This window comes from Meles meles, chromosome 1 (genome assembly GCF_922984935.1).
Source record: "Meles meles chromosome 1, mMelMel3.1 paternal haplotype, whole genome shotgun sequence".
Lineage (NCBI taxonomy): Eukaryota > Metazoa > Chordata > Mammalia > Carnivora > Mustelidae > Meles > Meles meles.
In genome coordinates, this window is record NC_060066.1 from 115,567,194 (window position 1) to 115,589,828 (window position 22,635).

At 46.8% G+C, this 22,635-nt stretch overlaps 1 protein-coding gene across 2 annotated transcripts; it reads right to left on the reverse strand.

Annotated features, from left to right (window-relative positions):
* Window positions 1–212: 212 nt before the first annotated feature.
* On the reverse strand, window positions 213–18,452 carry CD2 (CD2 molecule). Of its 2 annotated transcripts, none has more exons than XM_046003859.1 (6): window positions 18,286–18,452; window positions 13,205–13,304; window positions 12,782–13,081; window positions 8,327–8,575; window positions 4,835–4,945; window positions 213–986 (listed from the first exon to the last, which is right to left on the reverse strand). In XM_046003859.1, the coding sequence occupies exons 1-6, from the start codon at window positions 18,343–18,345 to the stop codon at window positions 688–690; spliced, it is 1,119 nt and encodes a 372-aa protein (XP_045859815.1). In that variant the 5' UTR covers window positions 18,346–18,452; the 3' UTR covers window positions 213–687. The 2 variants fall into 2 exon arrangements, with proteins under 2 accessions (XP_045859815.1, XP_045859806.1); XM_046003850.1 differs by having other exon boundaries at window positions 4,823–4,945; window positions 18,286–18,436.
* Between the last annotated feature and the right edge of the window lie 4,183 nt (window positions 18,453–22,635).

The following is a 22,635-nucleotide window of genomic DNA, read 5'->3' on the forward strand; positions in this document are numbered from 1 at the left end:
CAATGCATTAGACAAATCTACCAATAGCTTGTTGGGCCAGCTTTGCAGCCGAGACCTGGGGAACATTTTCTGGTGGCATGATGGGACAAGTTGGTGGTCCAGGTGAACCGGGGTGACCAAACTTGATCCTGCTGTCACACCACCCAGCCTCTTTCTCACCCAGCAGCTTGCTGCTGTGTTTCTTTCTACAATGAACAGACACTGGGTCAAATCAAAGCTTTTATTTCACTTCTCTCCTTAAGATGGTGGACGAGTGTTCATCAGGCACAGAAGAAACCCAGCAGTTTCTCTCAGGCACGTCGGCCGCTTGCAGTGAGCCACAGGGGCGGCAAGACATCTCCTGTCTGTGCATGAGCCCAAGGGGAGGCGAGGAGAGGTCTAGAACTTTGTGCTCGGTGGCCTGTCATCCCGATGCTAGCCCTTGAATTGCCAGCCCTTCCTGGTGTGATGAGGATCCGGGAGGAGGCCAGAGGCTCCAGGTGTCCATGCACATGGAGGAGCTGGGAGACGAGGGCCCAGCCATGGCCCACAAGCCCAGCGGGCAGTAATCCTAACTGGCAGAATGCACTTGATGCAAGCGCGGGTGTGGATCCTGCGCGGCGGGGAAACTCCACCGTGCTTTCATGGGAAAGAACAACTCCTATCTCTTTGAATTCAAGGAAGGGAACACCATGCCAGGTGACAGAATTACGAGTTTTCAGTGGCCCCATGGGGAGGTTTTGGTTGAACTCGAGGCCTGGGGAGGGGAGGACCTTTCTGCTGATGAACTTGTGTGGCTGACGCAGGAGGAGCCTTCTTCTGCGGGTGGTGGTGGACACGGTGGCTCGGAGGCGGGGGCCGAGGACACGGGGCCTGGGGCCGATGACTAGGTGGTGGAGGAGGCTGGCACATGGCTGGGTTTTGAGGAGCTGCTCCTGGGACCTGGCGGGGCTTCTGGCGTCTTTCCTTGGAGGTTACTCTGCATGTTCTTACCTCCAGCTCTTCATCTGCAACAATAAAACCTCTGAGAGTTCTATTGGTGAGACAGGGTCAAGGTCACGATTTAATAGTGACCTTGTATATAATAATATAATATAATATATTATATATTATATATAACACATTATTATATTATAATATAATATACTTATATTATGAGTTTATTATAATTATATATATAATTAATATAATATAATATAAATATACTATTATTGTATATTATATTATTAATATATTAATATATAATATTATTATATATAATAATATAATGTGGGTATATAATAATACTTATAATATAATAATATAATATATTATATTATAATATAATTATAATATTATAATATATTATTAATATATATTATATGTAATATAATATATAATATATATTTTATAATATATTGTATAATATATTTTATAATATAATATATAATAATATAATGTAGGTATATTAAATAGGTATATAATAATACCTACGAGATGTCATGCTAACTGTGTGGGGGGAAGCAGTGAGGAAGCAGAAGCCACTCTAACCCTATACAATTTCCAGGTCCTGCAGGGGAGACAGAAGCGCCTACTGGCAGGGTAAAGTGAGAGCCCCAGGCTTTCAGGAACTCAGGGAACCAGAGGCAAAGAGGCAGCTAGAGGCCTTTGTGCCTGGCTGTCCCGCGCATGGAGAGGGCACTCAGATCTCAGAGCCCAGCCTCTGGGTTACCCTAGAGACCACGCCCTGAGAGCACCTTGGGGTTAGAGGTCTTAGGATAGGAGCTCCAGAATCAGAGGGGACGTTAGTAACTGCTTTCAGGTGGGTTTCCCTGAGCTCTGCCTTTCATCTGGTTCTTGCTCTAAGACAGCCCTCATTCTGGTGAGGGGCTGGAATATAGGCAACGGGCCCTTTAGCCCTCAGAAACTTGCTAGTTTCTCAGAAATTCATAAGCAAGCCCCATCCTCATGGGCTTGGGAGGACAAGAATTTCTTAGCCTATCACCCCTCTGGGATTTTCCGTGATGTGTGACAGCAGTCCGCAAAGACGGGCCCACAACTCCCAATAATGTGGTTGTTCCTTTGATGTTTTAAAATTACACGGCGGAGGGTGGGGGTGCCTGGGTGGCTCAGTGGGTTAAAGCCCTGCCTTCGGCTCAGGTCATGATCTCAGGGTCCTGGGATCGAGCCCCACATCAGGCTCTCTGCTTGGCGGGGAGCGTGCTCCTCCCCGCCCCCACCGCCTGCCTCTCTGCCTACTTGTGATCTCTGTCAAATAAATAAATAAAATCTTAAAAAAAAAAAACAAAAAACTACCCAGGGAATGCATGAGGAGGCTCAGCTTCTCTAGGCCTGAGGAGCCCCTCTGGCCCTCCAGCCTCCGCTGGGCTCCAAGGACGGTGTCCCAGTCCCTCTGTCCAAAGCCATCCTTGTGAGGCTCCCGAGGGACTTAGGAAGAGAATGTTCTCCCAGGGCCCGTGAAGTATCCCTCACGTTGACATGGGCGTGTTCAGCTTAGGAGCCCTGGTCCCCTCAGAACATTGCCCTGACGTGAGGACGTCAGGGGCACAGCCTCCTCTGAGGGCTGGAAATCCAGGCCTTAGGCAGTTTCCACATGAAGACTCAGAGTCCAGCAATGTGGCTGTGACACAGGAGGGCCAGAGTGCTCTAAGCACAAAAGGTAAAGGGCACAGAAAGAGAAAAACGCATCCTCTACACCATCTCTGATGCCCTGAGGAAGCTGAGGGCGGGCGGGGAAGCTGTGGAGAGGACTCTGACCCCGACCGAGTCCAGTTCCCCGCCATGTGGTTTTGGAGAAGCCTCCCTCATTGCCTCTAAGGTGAGCTCGGGTTCCCCATTTGCTTAGGAGTCTGTCCATCCCCTGTTTTGTACATTTGTCCTTCACGCATTTATTGCCCACCTTCTAGATTTAGGAGCCATTGCTAAGTAACAGCAATGGTTCGGATACAAGACAGTGACCGGACAAGATACTTGCCCTCAGGAAGCCTAAAATCAAGGGACCGGAACCAGGACTGCGAACCATAATGTCAGTCTCTGGTAAGAGCCCAGAGTCACCAGAGAGGTGCAGACAGAGTCCCATGAGTTCTGGGGGGAGGAGTCGAGTGCAGTGAAGCGGCAGAGCCCCCAGGCTGCATTGCACAGACAGGTGAGCTGTGGCTCTCAGCAGCCTTCCTGGCAGAGCAGGACGGGGGAAGCTCCCAGTGTGCCCACCCTGGTCACAGCAGCCACTGCCCAAACATCTGCTCCCGGGAATTAATCCAGGCCTAGTTTCCTCCCTCATCTCACCTCCTGGTTCTGCACCCAGGGTCCAGGCTAGGGTGAAGCAAGTAAGGGAGCCAGGGCACATAATGGAAGGGCCCTCACTTCCAGGGGTGAGCAAGGGCAGAGTGGGGGCTGAGGGTGACGGTCTCCTTCAATGGCACGGAACACCTTGTTTGTCTCACCCTAGTCCTGACTCAGCCCACTGGCTACAGGATCTGGGGGAAATCACTTAACCACACCGAGCTTAAATTTTCTCATCTGTATGAATATTATCTATCTCAGAAGATGACTTGGGAAGTTGGATACAATAATGAAGGCAAAGCATTATATGACAGAGGTTAGTCCCTGGCCCAAGTGATTGCTTTGTCAATGTGAGCTAATTATAGTGTTGAAAGCTGGGACTGCCTTGTCACCGGCTTGGAGGACTATGTGATCATTGACCCTCAGGCAATGGAGCAAGGGCTTTTGCAAGGGGACTTGGACAGAAAATAGCCTGAACAGGGCACAGAGGCAAGGGAGCCATGGGTGTCCACAGGACTTACAAGAAATTCTGCTCCATGCGGACAGAGAGTACTGGAAAGATGGCAGTGGAAACATGGCACCATGCCGGGGGCAGTGACCCGAAGGGGACCCAAGGCGAGAAGTCTGAAGTAAGGAAGCCAAGTCCAAAGAGGGCCTAAGACCACCCCTGCCTGGGCAGGTTCAGCCCAGGTCCTTGTTTGGGTGGTGCTGCAGGCCACTGGCGTGGGCATCCTGGGCCTTCTCTAGGGAGAGACCCAGAGTGAGAGGACCCAGTCCTGCTGGGAATGTCAGATTGCACAGAATTCGAGGGGCCTGCTTGCCTGGCTGCCTGTCCTGCTGTGGCTGGATGTACCCTGCGGGGTCCACCTGCAGCATGGGGTCCTGGCACCCCCAGAGTCTACAGGGACACCTGCTCTGCCATTCTCTGAACTCACTGTCTTGGGTGGCCTGTGCTCCAGGACCCAGCTCCCTACTTATGAGCATGACGTTTTCATTCTTGCTGGGTTGATCAGGACAGGCCTGATTTGAGGAAGAAACAGTCCCAGCACCAGCACATCCCCTCTGAGCACCAAATTGAAAAAGGGGGTATAACTCCCCGGTTTTAGACCACATGTGTCCTGTGGGCCCCAGAAATTTTGCCTGTGTTCCTAGGAGCGTGGTTCTGAACACACCTTGCCCCCCTCCGCCTCCCACGTAAAGGGAGGAAGAGATGTTCGCTCATGTTTTGAAGCCAAACATTCTACCCACGTAGAGATGTGTGGTTCATTCAAAATACGTCCACATAGGGCTTCAACTGAGCCAGACTTGGTGGTGGATTCCAAGGGGCCAAGCAGGATCCGGCTTCTCAACGCTCTCCCACTGTCACCACGAAGAATTTGTTTTTCAAAGATCAAGCTAACCAGAGAATGGAAAAACCTGTAACCGCCGGTTATAACCCTTGACATTCTGAAACTCCCCATCTCCATCATTTTCCTTCTAGACTCGCAGTGTCATCCCCATGAGTTCTTTCCACGGGGATTTTGCCCGGGGCCTGCTATGGGACAGAAGCGGGGGACCTTACCATGTCTCCTACCATTCTGTTTTTTCCTCTTGTTGATGTAGAAAATGAGTAGTATCACAAAGACTAAGAAGATGAAGCCTCCTCCACAGATGCCAATGATGAGATAGATGTCCAGACCTTTCTCTGCAAGAGGGACAGAAATGGACAGAGGTGAGGGGCCCTGGGCGGAGGGGCTGTTTCATGGCGCTGGCCAAGGACTCCCACCTCCCACATGAAGGAGATAAAAGAGCCTCCTGGGGCTTTCCACCTCAGAAAAGCCAAACTCAAGAAGGCTTTCCGTTGTGTTGATCTCTGAAAGGGCACGGAGTCTGGGATAAGCCCCCCAGATGGCTCCTGGGGTGGGGGGGCTGCTGCTCTGTACTAGAAATGTCAAATTCTTCATGTGCTAGGCATTGCCCATCACCCTCTGCCCCCCTCTCAAGGAGCATGTCACAGAAGTTTCACTCTGAGGAGTTGAAAGACAATCTAGGGTGACTTTGCAGACCTTCAGTTGCCGCACCTCAATGAGGATAACCACTCAGTGTTCAGAGAAATGGGTTTGAAGCCATTGCCTCTTCTAGGCAGGAGCTGTGTGATCTTTGGCAAGCTACTCCACCTCTCTGAACCTGTTCCATTCGGCATACAAAGGAGACCAGGAAACTTGCATCACAAGGTGGCTGTTGGAGGTCAATCAGATAATGGATGTGAAAGTGCTTTGTAAACTGTAAAACAACACACAGAGGCGAGTTCTGGCTCTTAGTAGAGCTCTGTGCACCAGCGTTTCTGGGAGCTGTGTCCCCAGGAGAGGGACTGGGCCGTCTGCCCTTAGTGAGTCAAGCGCAGTTAGAGAGGCCGCAGCTGGGGCCGGGTGTCAGGGGACTCGTGCATCTGGCGGACAAAGTGGAGCTCAGCCAGCATCACAAGGAAACCCTCTTCCAGCCAAACATCCCTCGGAAGATCCTGATACACGCAAATCCCGGAATGAGCCCTGGGAGTAAGCCAGAGGCCCAAAAACCAAACCAAACAGATTTTCCGACAGCAACAGTCTGTTAATTCTCACTTTCGTTCCTCACTTTATTTCCTCTCTGCCCCACTCTCGGCCTGCCAGTCACACAACTTCCCCTGCTCTGTGGACAGAGGTGCTTCCATTGGAACATTGCATGGGACCAAGAAAGCACGGGGGTCCTTGAAGCCTCCACAGGCTAGAGCCAGGGGCTGCAGGAGTCTCTCTCAGGCTGACCTTCCCAGGGTCTGACCTGGTGGGAATAGGTCAGAGAGCACAGGCTGAGCCATGCAGCCTCTGCTCAGCTCCTCTGAGTCCTCACACACTTCGCACACTTCTGTCTGCGGCACTCATGGAAGTGGAGGCACGGCTCACACTGTCCATTCACAGGTGTGTCCAGTAGGGCCCTCCACGGCACGTGGGGTGCTCTCGGCAGGGAACATTCCAGCTGGTCTCAGAGGAAGCTGGGGCTCCATCATTCAAAACCACATCCTCACCATCTCTAAATCCAAGCCTACGACTTCCTGCATGCCTTCATGGAGATGATGTGCCCATGAGTCCAAGTAAGGTGGCCTTTCTGTGTCCATTCCTGCTCCTCCCTCAGTGCCTTGGTTTCAAGGATATGCTCGCCTTTTCTGAGTCAAACGGGTGGTCTTTTCCTTGCCTCTCCCTGATTTGGACCGTGAAGATGATCCCTTTGAGGGTCTTCAAAAGCACGTGCCCCTCCCCCACCCCCCACCCCCCCCGCACCATCCCCGATGCACAGAGATCTCTGTACTGGTGAGATCTGGTTAGAATAAACATGAAGAAATGGGTTGCCAAATAAACCACAGGAAATGCAGTTACATTTGAATTTCAGATAAACAATGAATAACTTTTAGTAGAAGTATGTCCTTCCCTGAAGGGAGAAAAGAGGCCATGAAGTCAAGGAAGGGCAGCTTTGCTCACTGCACCTTCATGATGGGGGGGGTTATGGAGTCATGGCTGGTGGACTGACATGGGAGGTGAAGTGATGCCCCTCTAAGCGTGCAATGATCAGCCTCTAAAATGTCCCCCAAAAGCCCCCGGCCCCCTGGTATTCCCATCTTTGTGCAAACCCTCCTATGCACATGGGCTGGCCTTACTGAGTCGCTCCTGAAGAACAGAATATGGCAGAAGCAATGGGATAGTACCCCTGAGACTAAGTTATGGATGGACCTTGGCGTTTGCCTTGGGCACTCCCTCAGGCTCTCTCTTAACCTGCCCTGAGGACAGTGAGTAGCCTTATTGTGTGAGGCGGCCCAACAGTCCCTGAGAGCGAGCCCTGATGTGGGTCTTCCCCCCCCCCCCCCCCCCCCCCCCGCAGAGCCTGGACCCAGCCCACCTGACTGTGGTTCCGGCCAGCCTCCTGACTGCTGCCACATGTAAGGGCCACAACTGCCTGGGGAAGACTCTCCCAGACTCATGACTCACAGAAACTGCAAGAGAGTCTCTGGTGTTTTAAGCCACCAACAAAGATAATTTGTTGTGCCGTGGCAGATAACTCCTTCAAGGCCTATACAAGGAAGCCTGACGTCTGACTCCATACCAGCTCCAGGGCTGTCTCCTGAGGTAACTCAGCAGCCATAGTCCCTGTAGAACCTCAGGGCCTCTGGCTGAGGAACTACTTTTCTGTGTTCAGTCTCCCTTCAGAAGGGTTAAGCAGACAGAGTGCCAGACGTGGAAACTGAGGGATCATGGGGTTCGTTCTCTTTGTGGACCAGGAGGCTGAAACCCAGAGAGGGGAAGGAACTCAGACAAGGTAATCCCACTGAATTTGGACAGATGTGAACTAGAAGTCCAGGCTTCTGGTTCCCAGAGCTCCCCCAACGACAGGCTGCCTCTCAAACATTACTTCCGGGACTCATGTCAAGCAGGACTCTGGGGGATGAGCTTACACTCCTGGGTTTCAAGACTTCCTGACATGGGGCTGTCAGCTCTATGGCAAGAGGAACATTGCCTCACCGTGTCTACCATCCTCCCTGGCCTTGAGCTCATCCTCTCTCCATGACCCTCACTTCTGGATTTCTACTCTGGCTCCTGATAGGAGGTACTGCTCATCACCCCTCCAGAAAGCAATCTTTTTTGCTCCCTTTTCCATTGTTACCCTGGGAGTCACAATCCTGGTCATTGATTACCTGAGGGACCTCGGGCAAATCAGTTGACCTCTCTGGGAAATGGGGGTTTGCATGAGATAACCTCTACAGCTCCTTCTAGCTCTTCAGCTGGGCAATTCTTTCTCCCAGAAAAGGATCTTTGTAATTCTCCAAGGTGACATGATGCTCCGTGGAGCCCATGATGGGTAACCATAGAAGACCACCTTCTGTCTCCTCCAAGTCTTCCCTTAGAGGTTTCTAGAAGGAAGTGTGTTCTCAGTTCTCACCCTGAACCCAGGCTGCCTCCCAGCCTGGAGACCCAGGCACTAAAGTGAGTCTCTGCCCTGGACCTGGTAGATGGTGTTTGCGAACTGAGCTCAGGATTTCTGACCAGTGCTTGCCACGCACCTGAACAATTGATGGTCACCGTTCTGCTCTGCTCACTGACTTTGTTCTTGGCCGTGCAGTTGAATAACATACTCCGTTTGGTCGTCCACCTGTTCATGGCAATCTTGCGAGAAATAGTTTTGGCCACAGCATTATCTATTGGTCTATTATCTAGATACAGCATTAATTCCGGGTCAGTGCCGCTTCTTATCTCACAGGTCAGGCTCTTGTTGGTACAAGTCCAGGACATCACAGGTTCTGAAACCTCCTCTGGGGAAAAAAAAAAGATCCAATTCATATTAGCTAATTTTCCGATTTTAGTAGACATACTTATTAATAGAGGTGGGGAATGGTGTTAGTTTGGGACCAGGGAACAGTTTCCAAGACCACTAGCTATTTTTGAAAATCCTTTTTATTTTCTTTTTTTCATACAGCACATTCAGCACACATTTTTTTTTTTTTTTGGTGAAGTTCATAGCTACAGTACATGAGTAAAAAAAAAAATATATATATATATATATATATATATATATATATCTCGCAAGTGTTTATGTGCTATTTTATACCTTAAAATGTTTTCACTTACATGATATCGTTTAATCCTAACAGGCAGAAGAGGATGATGTTTTCTTGCCATTTACAGAGGCCATACCCAAGACCTGGGGTTAAATGGTGGACTAAGGGCATCCACTAATAAAGGACAGACTGGGGAGGAGCTCTCTCCTCCAAGTCCAAGTTCAGTAGCATGGGTACCGTGGTTAACATGTCCTGATCACCACAAGCCCAAGGCGCCGGCAGTGCTTCAAAGCAGCATAGGAACCCTAGCCTGGGGGCATCGTTCCATGTGTGGTCTGGGACCTTGGTCCCAAACGAACCCCACCCCCACTCATCCATCAGGTCTTGGGAGCAGAGGGCCGGGCTGGAATGAGTGGGCACTAGCCCCTTTCCCCACCCAAAGCTGCTCTTCCCCTTACTGTGCCTCAGCTGACCTTGGACCTTATCTGTAAGAGATGGATAATAAGGAAGACATGCCCCGCCTGTTCTAACAGGGACAACATGTGACAGAGCCCTGGACAAATCATTAGAGCCCTGGACAAATCACCGACATTATCGGTGGCCACTGTTTTGTTCATAATCCAAAACTCCCTGTCTCTCTTTTTCTGACACCATAATACGCCAAGGCTGTGGCATGAAAGACAAAGCCCTTGGCTTCAGATGGGGCCTGTCCAAATCCTAACTCCACCACTTCTTAGCTAGCGGGACCTCCTCCTTTTTGTTCTCTTCTGTCCTCCATATAACCCTTACTTTCCCCGGGCTTGCCACCTTTCTCTCAGTTTCTCTCCATTCATTATGCAGTCAGATGGCTTCTTTTTCAATGACTCTCTTCCTCCCTGCCTTCCGGACAACGTATCTTCTCCATGAACTTTCCCATCAGATTTCATTTCTGCCCTAGTATATCTGCATGTAGAAATTCATTTTTCTTCCCATCCCAAGATTCTGAGTGATCCAAAACGAAGAAGATGGAGAGTCTACAAGGCAGTCAGTATAGAGTCTAGGGGTCAAATCAAGATGTTTACTTGCCTCTTCAAAATGGAAAGAAACTTTTTTCTATTTATAACGGAGACATCCAATCATTGTAAAGATTGATCAGATGCAGCAAAATGTTTCAAGATTAAAAATCACATGCAAGGGCACCTGGGTGGCTCAGCCGGTTAAGCGTCTGCCTTTGGCTCAGGTCATGATCTCAGGATTCTGGGATCAAACCCCACATCGGGCTCCCTGCTCATCAAGGAGTCTGCTTCTCCCTCTGCCCCTCCCCCTACTCATGTGCTCTCTCTCTCAAATAAAAAAATCTTTAAAAAAATATCACATGCAATTCTACTACCAGAGCCAATAATTCTTAATATTTTTATGTATATACTTACAAGGTGATTTCTATATATAATACCCCTATAAGTAATGTTTTAAAAACTAAAACTGGATCATGATTTTGTAGTCTGCGTACTTCCTCCTTACTGATGATCTATTATGAAATTCTTTCCTTTATGAGCATTGATAAATATTCACCTCTACCATCTTTTTAAATGATGTATTCTTAATTTAATGAATAAGTCTATAACCACTGGGGACCCTGCAATCTTTTCCAGCATTTCACTAATATAAGCCACACGACGATGAGCAGGCTCTTGAAGCCAAGTCTTTGGACAAGCTCTCTCTGTAAGGTGGCTTCCCGGAAGGGGCATGGCTGGATCAAGTGAGGGCACATCACATCAGTGAGAACTCCTTAGTTCTAAGTTGTTAGGATTTATTCATTCTTCCCCTGACACATGCTCTTAAGAGGGTTTCCAGTGCCTCTTCAGCCAGCAGCAGCAGCGCCCTCATTAAGGAGATACGGGTACAGAGAACAAAGCTACGAGAAGCATGAAGAAACAGGGGTGGGGGAGGGCATCGGCACTGCACAATGGGTACTGGGTCCCAGGTGCTGGGATCTTTGCTTAGCTGTCTCATTGATATCCCATGGAGTAATTATTACAAGGAGCAGACTCAGAGCAGACATGTGGCAAGTCATGGGGACCAGACCACACACTGAATTAAGATGCTGTGTGACATTGGGACACACACACACACAGACACACACTCGGCAGGCAGCTGTTGTGTCCAGAAAGATCTCTGTCTTTGGGCCAAGGAATGTGGGGTTTATTCTGGGGGTAATGAAAATGTTCTAGTCAATTGTGTGCCAGTTGCACAACTCTGTGAATATACCAGAAGCCGTTGAATTGTACACTTTAAGCGGGTGAACTTCTGGTATGTGAATTCTATCTCACTAAAGCTGTTCAGGGGAAAAAAATGTCACCACCCTTGTTAAGACAAACCCTGGATTTGTACCCTGACTCTGCTCCTGTCAAGCTGTGAGACTTGGGAGAAGTCACTTCTGTGTCCCTGTAGATAATAAGAGGAAAATAACAACTAGCTCTGGGGATTGTCAGGAACCTTAAGTAAGATTGTGGAGCAAAGCACTTGACATCAAGCTGGCAAGCCCTTATCACTGCCTTACTAGACAAGACACAAACGTGAGGCTCATGTTCTAGAAGGGAACACTGGAGCCCATATGGACAGGAGTCATGAGATCTGGGTTCCCAGAGCCTGTAAGCAGCCCTCTTCCAGCTCCATTCTCAGTCCTGCCCCATTTCCGGAATGTGCTCTCCATTCAAGGTTGTAGGGAACTAGGGTACCGAGAGTTGTCATTTGCCCCTGGAACAGGCACGTCAGGGATCGCTGGAGCGGAGGCTGCTGCCAGGCCCATGTGCTGAGAGCAGCGCTGGAGGGTGATCCTGGGAAGGGGAAGAAGCCCTGGTAATACTGTTTTTTTTGCCTACTGAATCTCTGGTTTGTGCTCATGCGGGCGTTCCTGTCTCCAGGTGCTTCTTCCCCTTCTCACTTCTTCTCACCCCCGGCCAAGTGTTCCTAGACTTTGAACTTCAATGTAATTTCCATTTCACTTTCTCTTCCTAGCCTCCTGCACCCAAACCATTTGCCCATCCTTTCTCTGCCCAGTGTCCTGGGCATACTCTTACTTCCTCATGTTGCAGGCACCCCTTATCGACTCCGGGGGCCCTCAGCTCTGGCTGCCCATTAGGGTCATCTGGGGAGCCTGAGCACCTACTGATGCCCAGGACCCATGCCGGGAAATTCTAATTTGATTGGTCTAGGCTGGGCCCTTGGCCCCGGTAACTTTTCCTAGTCTCTGTTGACTCGAACAGACCACCATCAGGTGGTTTTGGAATCCCCAAGCAGCGCCCCCAGCCCCCCACCCACTTCCCTCGGACAGTGGCTGCAGCAGCTCCCTGGGCTTGTCTTCAGGACCCAGGCACGCCAGCTCTCCCAGGGCATCCCATACGTATGGCCACACCTGGTGTGTTTTCTACAGCAAGAGCAAAAGTCATCTTCCTCTCTTGATCACCCTGATGGTGAGCAGATCTGAACCAAGGACTGTTCATCTTTAAATTCATTACTTCCAGCCCCTTCCTGCCATATAATGATTCTTCCAGGACACGCTGGTTTGAAACGTCTCTGTGGATGGAAGACCTCCTGTTCTCCAGTTAGTCTGCCCCACACCCACCTTGCTCCTTCCTCATCCTCCCGAAGTGACCACTTTTCCCTTCTGCTCACATGTTCCTCTCCTCCTGATTGATGCCACCGTAAAGGAGGTTCTACACGCAGATCACATCCCCGTAACCAGTGAGGAGAGCATTTTAGGCGAAGAGAACTGTGGTTCCACAGCCGCGAATTTCCCCACGTGGAGACTCCATCTCTTCCACGGACGGAGCCTTCACTGAGGTGGGAGAGATGCATTAGATCTCTTTTAGGGCTCCCCCAAGGCCAAAGTCAGGCTGGAACCATTCCATACATGCTATTCCCCAACTTGCTAAAGGGCACCCAGACTGAGATGGAGAAATTTGGCGAACAAAGACTTACCTTGAATTATCAATCGAAAGGTTTCGTCCAAGACATTCTTTCCATTTGTATCATAGATAGTCACCTTGTAGGTATCATGGTCCTCTGTCTTTAGCTGTTGAATTCTCAGAGCTCCGTTTGTTGATACATTACATCTTTCAAATGCCTCTTTAAGCTTGCCCCCTTTGAGTCGTGCAACCTTGGTTTTTCCTTTTTCCCATCGTATATCATCTATGTTGTCATTCATTTGAAAATTAGAAATGTTCAGTTCGAAGTCATGACCCAGGGTACCCCAGACAACCTTGTGTTCAGGGTCTGCACCTATAAAAAGCAAGACAGTTCCTGAGATCTTGAAACGCACGGCCAGAGAAAGTGGGGCCACGACCTCTAACTCTCAGGCTCACTTTAGCATGCTCACTCCATTGGAGACCCACACCAACTTACCTTTGGTAGAAACGATGGAAATCAGAAGGGAGCCTGCTAAGACTTGATAGGCAAGTCTCATCTTCAGGGTTAGTTTCCTTCTTATGCCTCTAAGATCTTCCTGCAAAAGGAACTGAAGTGAGACCAGTGGAATCCACCCTCTGAGAGCTGAACCACGTGCCTCTTTTTTACTTCTTTTACAGTTAGCATAAAACACGCAGACACACACACACACTCACACACACACACTCAGCAAACCAACCTGCTGATGGGCTCCTTTACCAAAGCAGGTGTGTTTATCATGCGTGGGTGTCTTCTTATCTCATTTTAATCCTCACAACAGTTGGGTGGGTTTTGTTACCCCATCAAAGAGAAAAGGAACCTAGAGGCTAAGTAAATCACTCAAGATCCCCTTCGGTTAACAAGGAGCCAAATTTAACCATTCAGACTGCTTCTATCCATTCCCCTATGCTGCCTCCAACAAGACGCTTTTTATGTTGTTTTTTTACATTCTAAAACAGTTGTTTTTTTACATTCTAAAATTCTTTGTGATTAAAAGGACACATAAATGGACTCTCAGCTGTAAATGCTTGAAATCCCCAGATCTTATATTCAGCACACATGTTACAACTCTGCTGAAATTCAGTTAGGTAAATGAGAACTTGTTCCCAAGCAAACAAAAATAGAGCTGGGGAATACTATCCAACTACCAGAACGAATCGTTCAGAGCATTTACGATGGTTAATACTACCGATGGTTAAGGAAAGGAAGAGATAAAGAGAAAAGGGGAAGTGACAGAGGACTCAGAGGGGAAGAGGGAAGAAATCTGTGATTCAGGGAGAGAAATAAAGTGAGGTATTGGATGCACTCAGAAAAAAAAAAATGCACCGAAGGAGCCAGCCACGGCAAAAAGGGACACGCAATGACAGATTTCCAAAGTAAATGTCCAGTTTTGCGCTGGACACAATTGATCACATAAAAATGGGGCATTTATTTATAGGCAAAGAAATGGACAAAGGGAAAAGACATGATGGAAAATATTTGCAATATATATGAAAAATTGTTAATATCCAAGAACATAAATTATACCTATTAGTAAGAAAAAAGAAAACTCAGTTTTTTAAATGGACAAAGATACAAATGAACAGTTTGTAGAAGAAATGTTTAATAGAAGAAATGTCAATAAACTTATGACAGGACATCTAATATTGCCGTGAAATACCATTAACACCACCAGACTGGCAAAATTAGAAAAGATAATAGTTTACATTATTGACCAGATTATAGAAAGAAACATGCGCCTTCATACAATATTGAAGGAACTATAAAGCCATACCTCACGGGGGATGGAATTTGGCAATTTCTGCCAGACTTCAAAAATACACACACACACATATATATATATATTTTTCTTTTTACACAGTAATTTTAATTTGAGAAATCTATCCTACACAGATATTTAAATAAATGTGCAAAAATTCTGCTCAAGGATGTCTGTCATAGCATTTTTTTGAAACAGAAAATTGCAAACAACTAAAATGATGGTAGATTCATATTATGAAATACGGTGTAACGGTTCAAATAGAATAAAGAAGACCCAAAAGTGACAATTATACTGTATCACATCACCTTATATAATTAGTGTATACATGGAAAAAAGTCTGGAAGTGTTCATGCTGAACTTTTAACAGTGCTTCTCTCTCAAAACTTAGATGTCAAGGAGGCTGATTCGAAATTTGCACTTTTTACTTTATCATCTTCTGTGAACTCAGAAATCCTGGTAACCAACACATTATTTTTGTAATGAAAAGTTATTTATTTATTTTTTTTAAAATAAAGGAGCCTCTAGACATGCATGTGTTTTCAAAGTGTATGCAGCAGGGTTGGGGCGCCTGGGTGCTCAATCTGTTAGGTGTCTGCCTTCAGTTCAGGTCATGATCCCAGGGTCCTGGGATCCAGTCCCACATTGGGCTCCTTGCTCAGTAGGGAGCCTGCTTCCCCCTCTCCCTCTGCCTGCCGCTCAGGCTGCTTGTACTCTCTCTCTCTCTGTCAAATAAATAAATTAAATATGCCACTTCCTGACAGCACACGGGAGAAGAATGAGGCACAAACAAAAGAATGAGGCCACCCTGAGCGGGCCGGCCATTCCCAGCTGCTCGGCTTCAAGGCCGTATATCGTCCTCTCCCCCAGAAGGCTGTTGCCAGTGTGTGTTTTTCTTGAGGCTGTGTCTAAACATGCTTGGTAACTAGTAGAATTTCTCATGGGTTATATTTTAAGTAATACACTGTTCTGAGGGACAGCTACATTTTCCCCTTTGTGTTTGTGCAGAAGTAGGAAAGTTGATTTTGTAACTTTTTGATTCATCAGTTGTTGGAGGGATTTTCGGGTGCATCTGAGGACTAAGTATAAAAAGATTATAGCAATAAAAAGAACAATCATTTTACCTGTAACACCAAGACCAGTTTGTTTCATTTAAGTAAAAGGGTTTAAATTAGACAGAATATTTTTAATTTTTTGTGCAAAACTTATTTCTGGAACTGATTGTAATGATGAGTGAGTAATGCCTTGAATAGTATTTTGAAGTTGTTTAATATCTAAAGTAAGTTTATCTCCATAATGATTGGTAATATGATAGCGAATTTTGCTCCATGATATTTCTGATTTATTATAGGCATGGGGAGTAACACAGAAGGAAGAAACATTCAGTCACATAAAATGTGAGGCCTAAGCTTTATATTTTGTAGATCATCTCCTATATATATCATGGCTGCTTCTAAATCAGATATACTTTTATTTAATTTTTGATCTATGATCATTTGTTGATTCCAAGCTTTGCTTGCATTTTTGTGCCACTTTTGTACAAATTGTGTGGTTTGTATAGTTTGATGCAAGGCTATTTTTGCAGTGGTAGCTGTAGCAGTAATGGCGATCATTCCTAGAATAGCTGTTATAAGCAAACCAAGAAATCTTTTTGTTCTATGGACCCAGTCCTTTAAAACTGTTAAAAGTATATCTATCTGGAGAGCTTTCCCAAACACGGTGGTATTTCACTGGTAACCAGAGGCCTATTCTTCTTCTAGCTATTAGAATGATAGAATTATCTGTATAAACATTTTTATTTACACATGTGAACATTTTACATCTGGGACAGTTTATTTTTCTATTGTTAGGATCAAAAGTCATTTTCCAATAACAAAAACATAGGGCTCTCTAACACATGCTCTTACCCATTCTTTTTTTAACAAGAAAAGGGAGAATGTATAGTTATTAGACAGGTAAATGTAAGAGCTGTTCCAAACTCTTATGTGACCTTTTATAAATTTTTTTGTCTTTTATGATATTAACAAAAGGGGATGGCTCCGAAAGTACTTGCGCATGCCAGGTCAGAGGCTCATCTCTGAGGTTAAGGTTTGTGGTAAAATGAGATCACCCAAAACTTGCCATTTAAAATTTTGATGAGAGGAGCAGGGTCTCCCAGTGCAATTGGTGACTGCCATCCCCTTAGGGGACCAGTCCCATACAATCCCATAGGAATCATTAATAATGATACTGGGGTGAGAAGCTTGACAATCTTCCCATAAAGGGCGAATTTCTTATTAGATCACATTTGTGTCAGTTTGTATTCGGGAATAGGGGTGCTGCTGTGCTACATCTAGGACCCCAATCAAGGAATCCTTTAGTGGAGAATAAATGTAACTGAAATTTAGTCAGATAATTATTAGTAGGAAAGTCCACCAACCGTCTTTGACCATCAGGGATAAGCCAACTGGAATGATTGCCAATACAAATTGGTCTATTTTGATATCCTAAGGTAAGATTAATGCTTGTGCCCTCCTCTAGGGGCAATAGTGGCAATCTAGGATCCAAAATTCCAGGTACTCATTTTGAGGCATTTAAATAAATTGTTATTATATTTTTTCCCCACTCTACTGGATGGAGCAGGGGAGGATTGGGTATATAAGCCCAATAAGTAAAGTTATCGATCTGTGCATAACATCCAGGAAGACTTACGGCTACCTTAATGAGTGCCATCATATTACATCAGGTGTAGAAACAGTAGTCGTTCCAATGTGCTGTAAAACATACACTGTTTATAAAGAATCAGATGACAGATTGAATGCAGAAGAAACATATTGAAACGATGTAATAACTGTCATTAATTTTGATTTTTGTGCTGAGAGACCGGTCCTAGATAGGATTTTTGAGGTAAGACCATAGCAACGTTTTTTTTATAATAATTTTTGACCCTTAAATTTTTATAAGGTTGTTGAAGGTGGAAGGTCTCATCTTTTGTAACTTCTTCCTGCGGAATAGGGGCATGGGGTTGTTCCTGGATTTTTTATTTTTTTACATTAAACGGTGCGTTCTCATAGGACGGTGGGGCCGATGGCAGCAGTGCCATTTGCACCTTTTGTTCTGTTATTGGAGGAGGAGGAGGAGGAGATTCCTCCTTTATATATTCCTTTAGGATGGCCTTAGTAATTTCTTTTTCCTCCTGGATGGCATGTTCAGGTTCCTCTTTTTTAGTTTCTCTTGAACATTCATTATCGCTCTCAGAATCAGGGTTTATAAAGTCTCCAAAATGGAGCGAATGAGGGTCCAAGTAGACCATATAGTAATTGGAATTGGTTTTTCTTTTTTTTCTTCTTCTTTTTTTTTTTAAGATTTTATTCATTTATTTGACAGAGAGAGAGATCCCAAGTAGGCAGAGAGGCAGGCAGAGAGAGAGACGGAGAAGCAGGCTCCCTGCTGAGCAGAGAGCCCAATGCGGGGCTCAATCCCAGGACCCTGAGATCATGACCTGAGCTGAAGGCAGAGGCTTAACCCACTGAGCCACCTAGGTGCCCAGAATTGGTTTTTCTTTAGCATGCAAAAGTTTTAAGTTATGACCTACTTTTTCCCATGTCTGTAAATCTAAAGTCCCTAACATAGGGAACCAGGAACAATGTTCTTTAATTACTTTTAAAAGCTCCACAAGTTGACTCTCACTGACTTTTGCTCCTTCTGCCTTTAGGAGCTGTCTCAGTAAGCATACGTAAGGGTGGTAATCGTTTGTGCTCTGTAGTTTACCCATACCCTGCAATAAGTACCCACAACTCACCATTGGGAAAAAGTCATGGCCATGCAAAAACTCACATTGGGGCTTCTTCTCCTGTTTCATTTCTGGTCCCTGTTCGGGCGCCACTTGCCACTTCCTGATGGCACACGAGAGAAGAATGAAGCACAAACAAGTCAGCTGCAAGAGAAAGGGAGCAGGGGACGACAGTAGAAAAGACTGTTGCTCCGAACCACTCCTCAGTCCCGTTTTTATTAGAGACAGACAGTAATCAGAAGAGTGGAAAAAGGCTACACATTAATCATATGCCTTGTAGATAAACAAGAAGGAAAGCAAAATATGTCTGGTCAAGCAGTATAAAGTTTATAGTTGAGCAAGCAGATTCAAAGGACTTATCTAATTAGCCACCAGTGCTCTCAGAGGGGAGGGGAGATAAGAGAAAAATGAAGCAGGCGGCGGTCCACCCTGAGCGGGCCGGCCATCCCCAGCTGCTCGGCTTCAAGGCCGTATATCATCCTCTCCCCCAGAAGCCTGTTGCCAGTATGTGTTTTTTTTGAGGCTGTGTCTAAACATGCTTGGTAACTAGTAGAATTTCTCATGGGTTATATTTTAAGTAATATATTGTTCTGAGGGACAGTTACAAAATTATTTTTAAAAATAAGTATATGCAGGGTCTGAGAAACTATTAGCATCTAGCTTTCGACTTGTAAGTGGCCCACCCACTGCTAGCGGTCCAACTTCAGACAGGTCTGGTATGGACCACGTGGTGGTAACCATTGCGTAACTTGCCTCAGCTTTTTTTTTTTTTTAAGATTTTATTTATTTATTTGACAGAGAGAGATCACAAGTAGGCAGAGAGGCAGGCAGAGAGAGTGAGAGGGAAGCAGGCTCCCCCACCGAGCAGAGAGCCTGATGCGGGGCTCGATCCCAGGACCCTGAGATCACGACCTGAGCCGAAGGCAGCGGCTGAAACCACTGAGCCACCCAGGTGCCCTGCCTCAGCTTTTTTTTTTTTTTAATATTTTTTATTTATTTGACAGAGAGAAATCACAACTAGTCAGAGAGGCAGGCAGAGAGAGAGGAAGAAGCAGGCTCCCCGCGGAGCAGAGAGCCCGACGCGGGGCTCGATCCCAGGACACCGGGATCGTGACCCGAGCCGAAGGCAGAGGCTTTAACCCACTGAGCCACCCAGGTGCCCCCTTGCCTCAGCTTTTAAAGGCAGTTCCCTCCACCACTTCTTCCCACTTTTCTGATCATTTTTCCTATGCTACCATGGAGCAAATGGACAGTGGCTTTCTGTTCTTTTTGAAACATTAATTTTCTCTCCCATCTCATTAATTCTGGGTAATGAGCATAGCTTCAAGGGCAAGAACCATGAAAAAGGAAGGGATGGATGGACTATGTAAAGTTTGAAACATTCATACACAAAAACCCATAACGGGGTTATGAGCCTGAGTGGCTCAGTGGGTTATGCCTCTGCCTTGGGCTCAGGTGATGATCTCAGGGTCATGGGATCGAGCCCCGCATTTGGCTCTCTGCTCAGCAGGGAGCCTGCTTCCCCCTCTCTCTCTGCATGTCTCTCTACCTACTTGTAGTCTCTGTCTGTCAAATAAGTAAATAAAATCTTTTTTAAAAAACCATAAGAAACACTAAAAGACAAAGGACTAAAAGGGGCAAATGAATTGCAAGATGTATGACACAGGTTAATAAAATTAAAATTTTTTGTGTAGATGTAGAAAGAAAAGATGGACACTTTAATGTTAAAAATGGGTCAAGGTTGTAAAAGGGACAATCCACAAAAGAAGAAAAATACAAGTGAACAATAAGGCCATGAAAAAGTAATCAATTTAGTAATAAATCAGAAGAGCATGTTTTAACATAGATTTTTATCTTTCATTAAAAAAAATTAAAATATACAGTGTTATGATGGTGGAAACAGACCCCCTTGTGCATGGCCAGAAGAAATGCAGACGGGTATAGAATTTCTGGTGGAAAATTTGCCAGTGGGAATCACAAGGCATCAAAAATATTGATATTTTGGCCAAACAAGTCCACGACAATGATTATATCCTCTGGAGATAAGGAAGGACTTACAAGACTTGCCTATAAGTTTGTATACTGTAGTATTTTTTTACAAGTCAAAAGTGGAAGTGATTTAAACATGCAAAAGGAGGAAATTGGTTAAACAAATCATGATGTGGACAAACTGAATATGGGGGGAGGTCACAATAAACAATATGATCCCATTTCTGCTTCTCAAAAAAAGTGTTGGGTTTGTGTTCTGGAAGGCTGTCCAGCAGGGGTTGGTCCCTGTGTGGGGTGATCATAGCTATTTTCTGTTGAACTTGGTTGTTGCTGGGCTTCTAGTATTTCTAACTTGAACAGATACTGCTTTTCCACAGAAATTGCTCTTCACTTTGATTCTCAAGTGGAAGTTCCAGCACTGTGGGTGGGCGCAGTCCCTGTCTTTAAGTGAGAGGTTCCGGGAAAACCTGGCCGGTGACTCATCCCAGTTTCTCCTTCACCACCCTTGCTGACATCTGGGGTTTCTCCTGTTCTGAATTCATGGACCCTTTTTCTCACCCAACTAATGCTCCCGAGGAAATGGACTAAAGGGAAGGCAATAAGAAGTGGAGCAGGAGGAGGAAGAAAAAAAACATTCTCAAAGGTTTCTTTAGGACCAGCTCCTATTCCTGACCGGGGACATGCCTCCGGCCCTGACCCCCACTGCCCTCACTCCAAGTGAAGGGAACACACTAGTGAGATCCAGGCCGTGCTGACTCTGTGGCAGTTCACACCCAGGTAAACGTCATCAGTTGTCAGATTTTAGAGCAGAAGGAAACTCAGGGAGGGATCTGGTCTCCACATTTCAGTGGAGGGGCTTGAGTCCAGGAGGCCAAGTTCAATAGCCGAATCCCCAGCCTCTGGGACACTGTCTGCTGCCTACTGAGACCTCAAGGTCACCTTGGCCTCCCTTGATTTAGGAATCACTAAGTTTGGTCCTGCCTTCCTTCAAGACCTCCATCTCCTCCCTTTGGTGCTTCCCAGAAGCCCCCCTTCATACCTTCCTGCAGGCTCAGGGGAGAAGCATGAGAAAGGAGGCCACATGTAGTATTTGCTCCTAAAACCCAAGGATGCCGTGTCTTCAGGGTGATCCAAAAAGCCACACCCCGAGTCTGTTGGCAGCCCGGACCGGTCCATGTCATCTGGGTCGTGTCCGGACAGTCACGTCAGAACCAGTGTCTTTGTCAGCAGTACAGACACTGAGTGGGGTGTTCTCGAAAAGGTGGCCCCTCAGGCATATTCATGCTGGGGGACCCCCCCCTTCTCCGAAAGCCTCCTCCTCCTCCTCCTAAGTATTACCTCCTCCCGGGTGAAAACTGAATTTTCTTATCTTTTTGTGTCTCCCGCCCACACAGCAGGGAGGACAGAATCAGCCCACGGAAACCGTCTCTGTGTGAAGTCTGGGTTCCTGAGATGAGCATCACCAGCTTGGAAGTCCCCCGGCAGGTAAAGGCTTCTGAGAGCAGGGGTACCGACGGCCGGTGGCCAACCGTGTAATCACGTGATTGTAGAGAAGCAGCTCTGAGCCACACCGACCCAGCCCACCCCCTACCAGACACCCGGATCCAAGCATTCAGCTCGTGTCGCCGAACCTCAGTTTCCACATTTGTGAGAGAGGACAAAGGCTTCCTTCTCCAGTTCGTTCTGAAAGTCAAGTGAGGTGACGTGTTGGGCATCCAGGTCGGTGCCTGGCCCCAGAGAGACCCTCAACAACTGGCAGCTTTCTTTCCTGTTTGCCACCCCATTCCTCGTAGAGGGGCCTACTCAAGTGAAGAAGCCAGGGGACAAACTCGAGAAGCTTCACCTTCAGAAATAAGCCCGGAAAAGCCTGAGGCTCTCGGGGCCTCTGAATACTCACCAGCAAGCAAGTCGGGCATTTTTAGACCAGCTGGAACTAGGAAATTTGATGAGGTTCCTTAGGCCTGGGTTACCTGCCTCTTTTGCTTTTGACTTTTGTACCTTTCCTCCCCCGATTTCTCTGTGATCTAAGGAGCTGTGAGGCAGAGCACCTCTGGGCTGCCAGGCTGGGAACACAAGGACACAAGGGAACACACTGGGAATACAAGGACACAAGGAGGAGTAGAGACGATAGACTGAGCCCTGTCCTGAAGCCGGGTGCAGGAGTTTGGAGGAGGGCAGAGGTCGGGGTGGGGCTCAGAGCGGCCTACGGGGCTGGAAGCCCAGGCGGGCGCTCCAACGCACAGCAAGAGCCCAATAATGGTTGTAGAAACAACTGAACGGAGAAGGTGAAGGGAGGGTTGGTGCGACAGAATTTCAGCTGGAAGACCCGCCGGTAAGATTTGCTTTGGAACTTTCCCCACTTGCCACCTG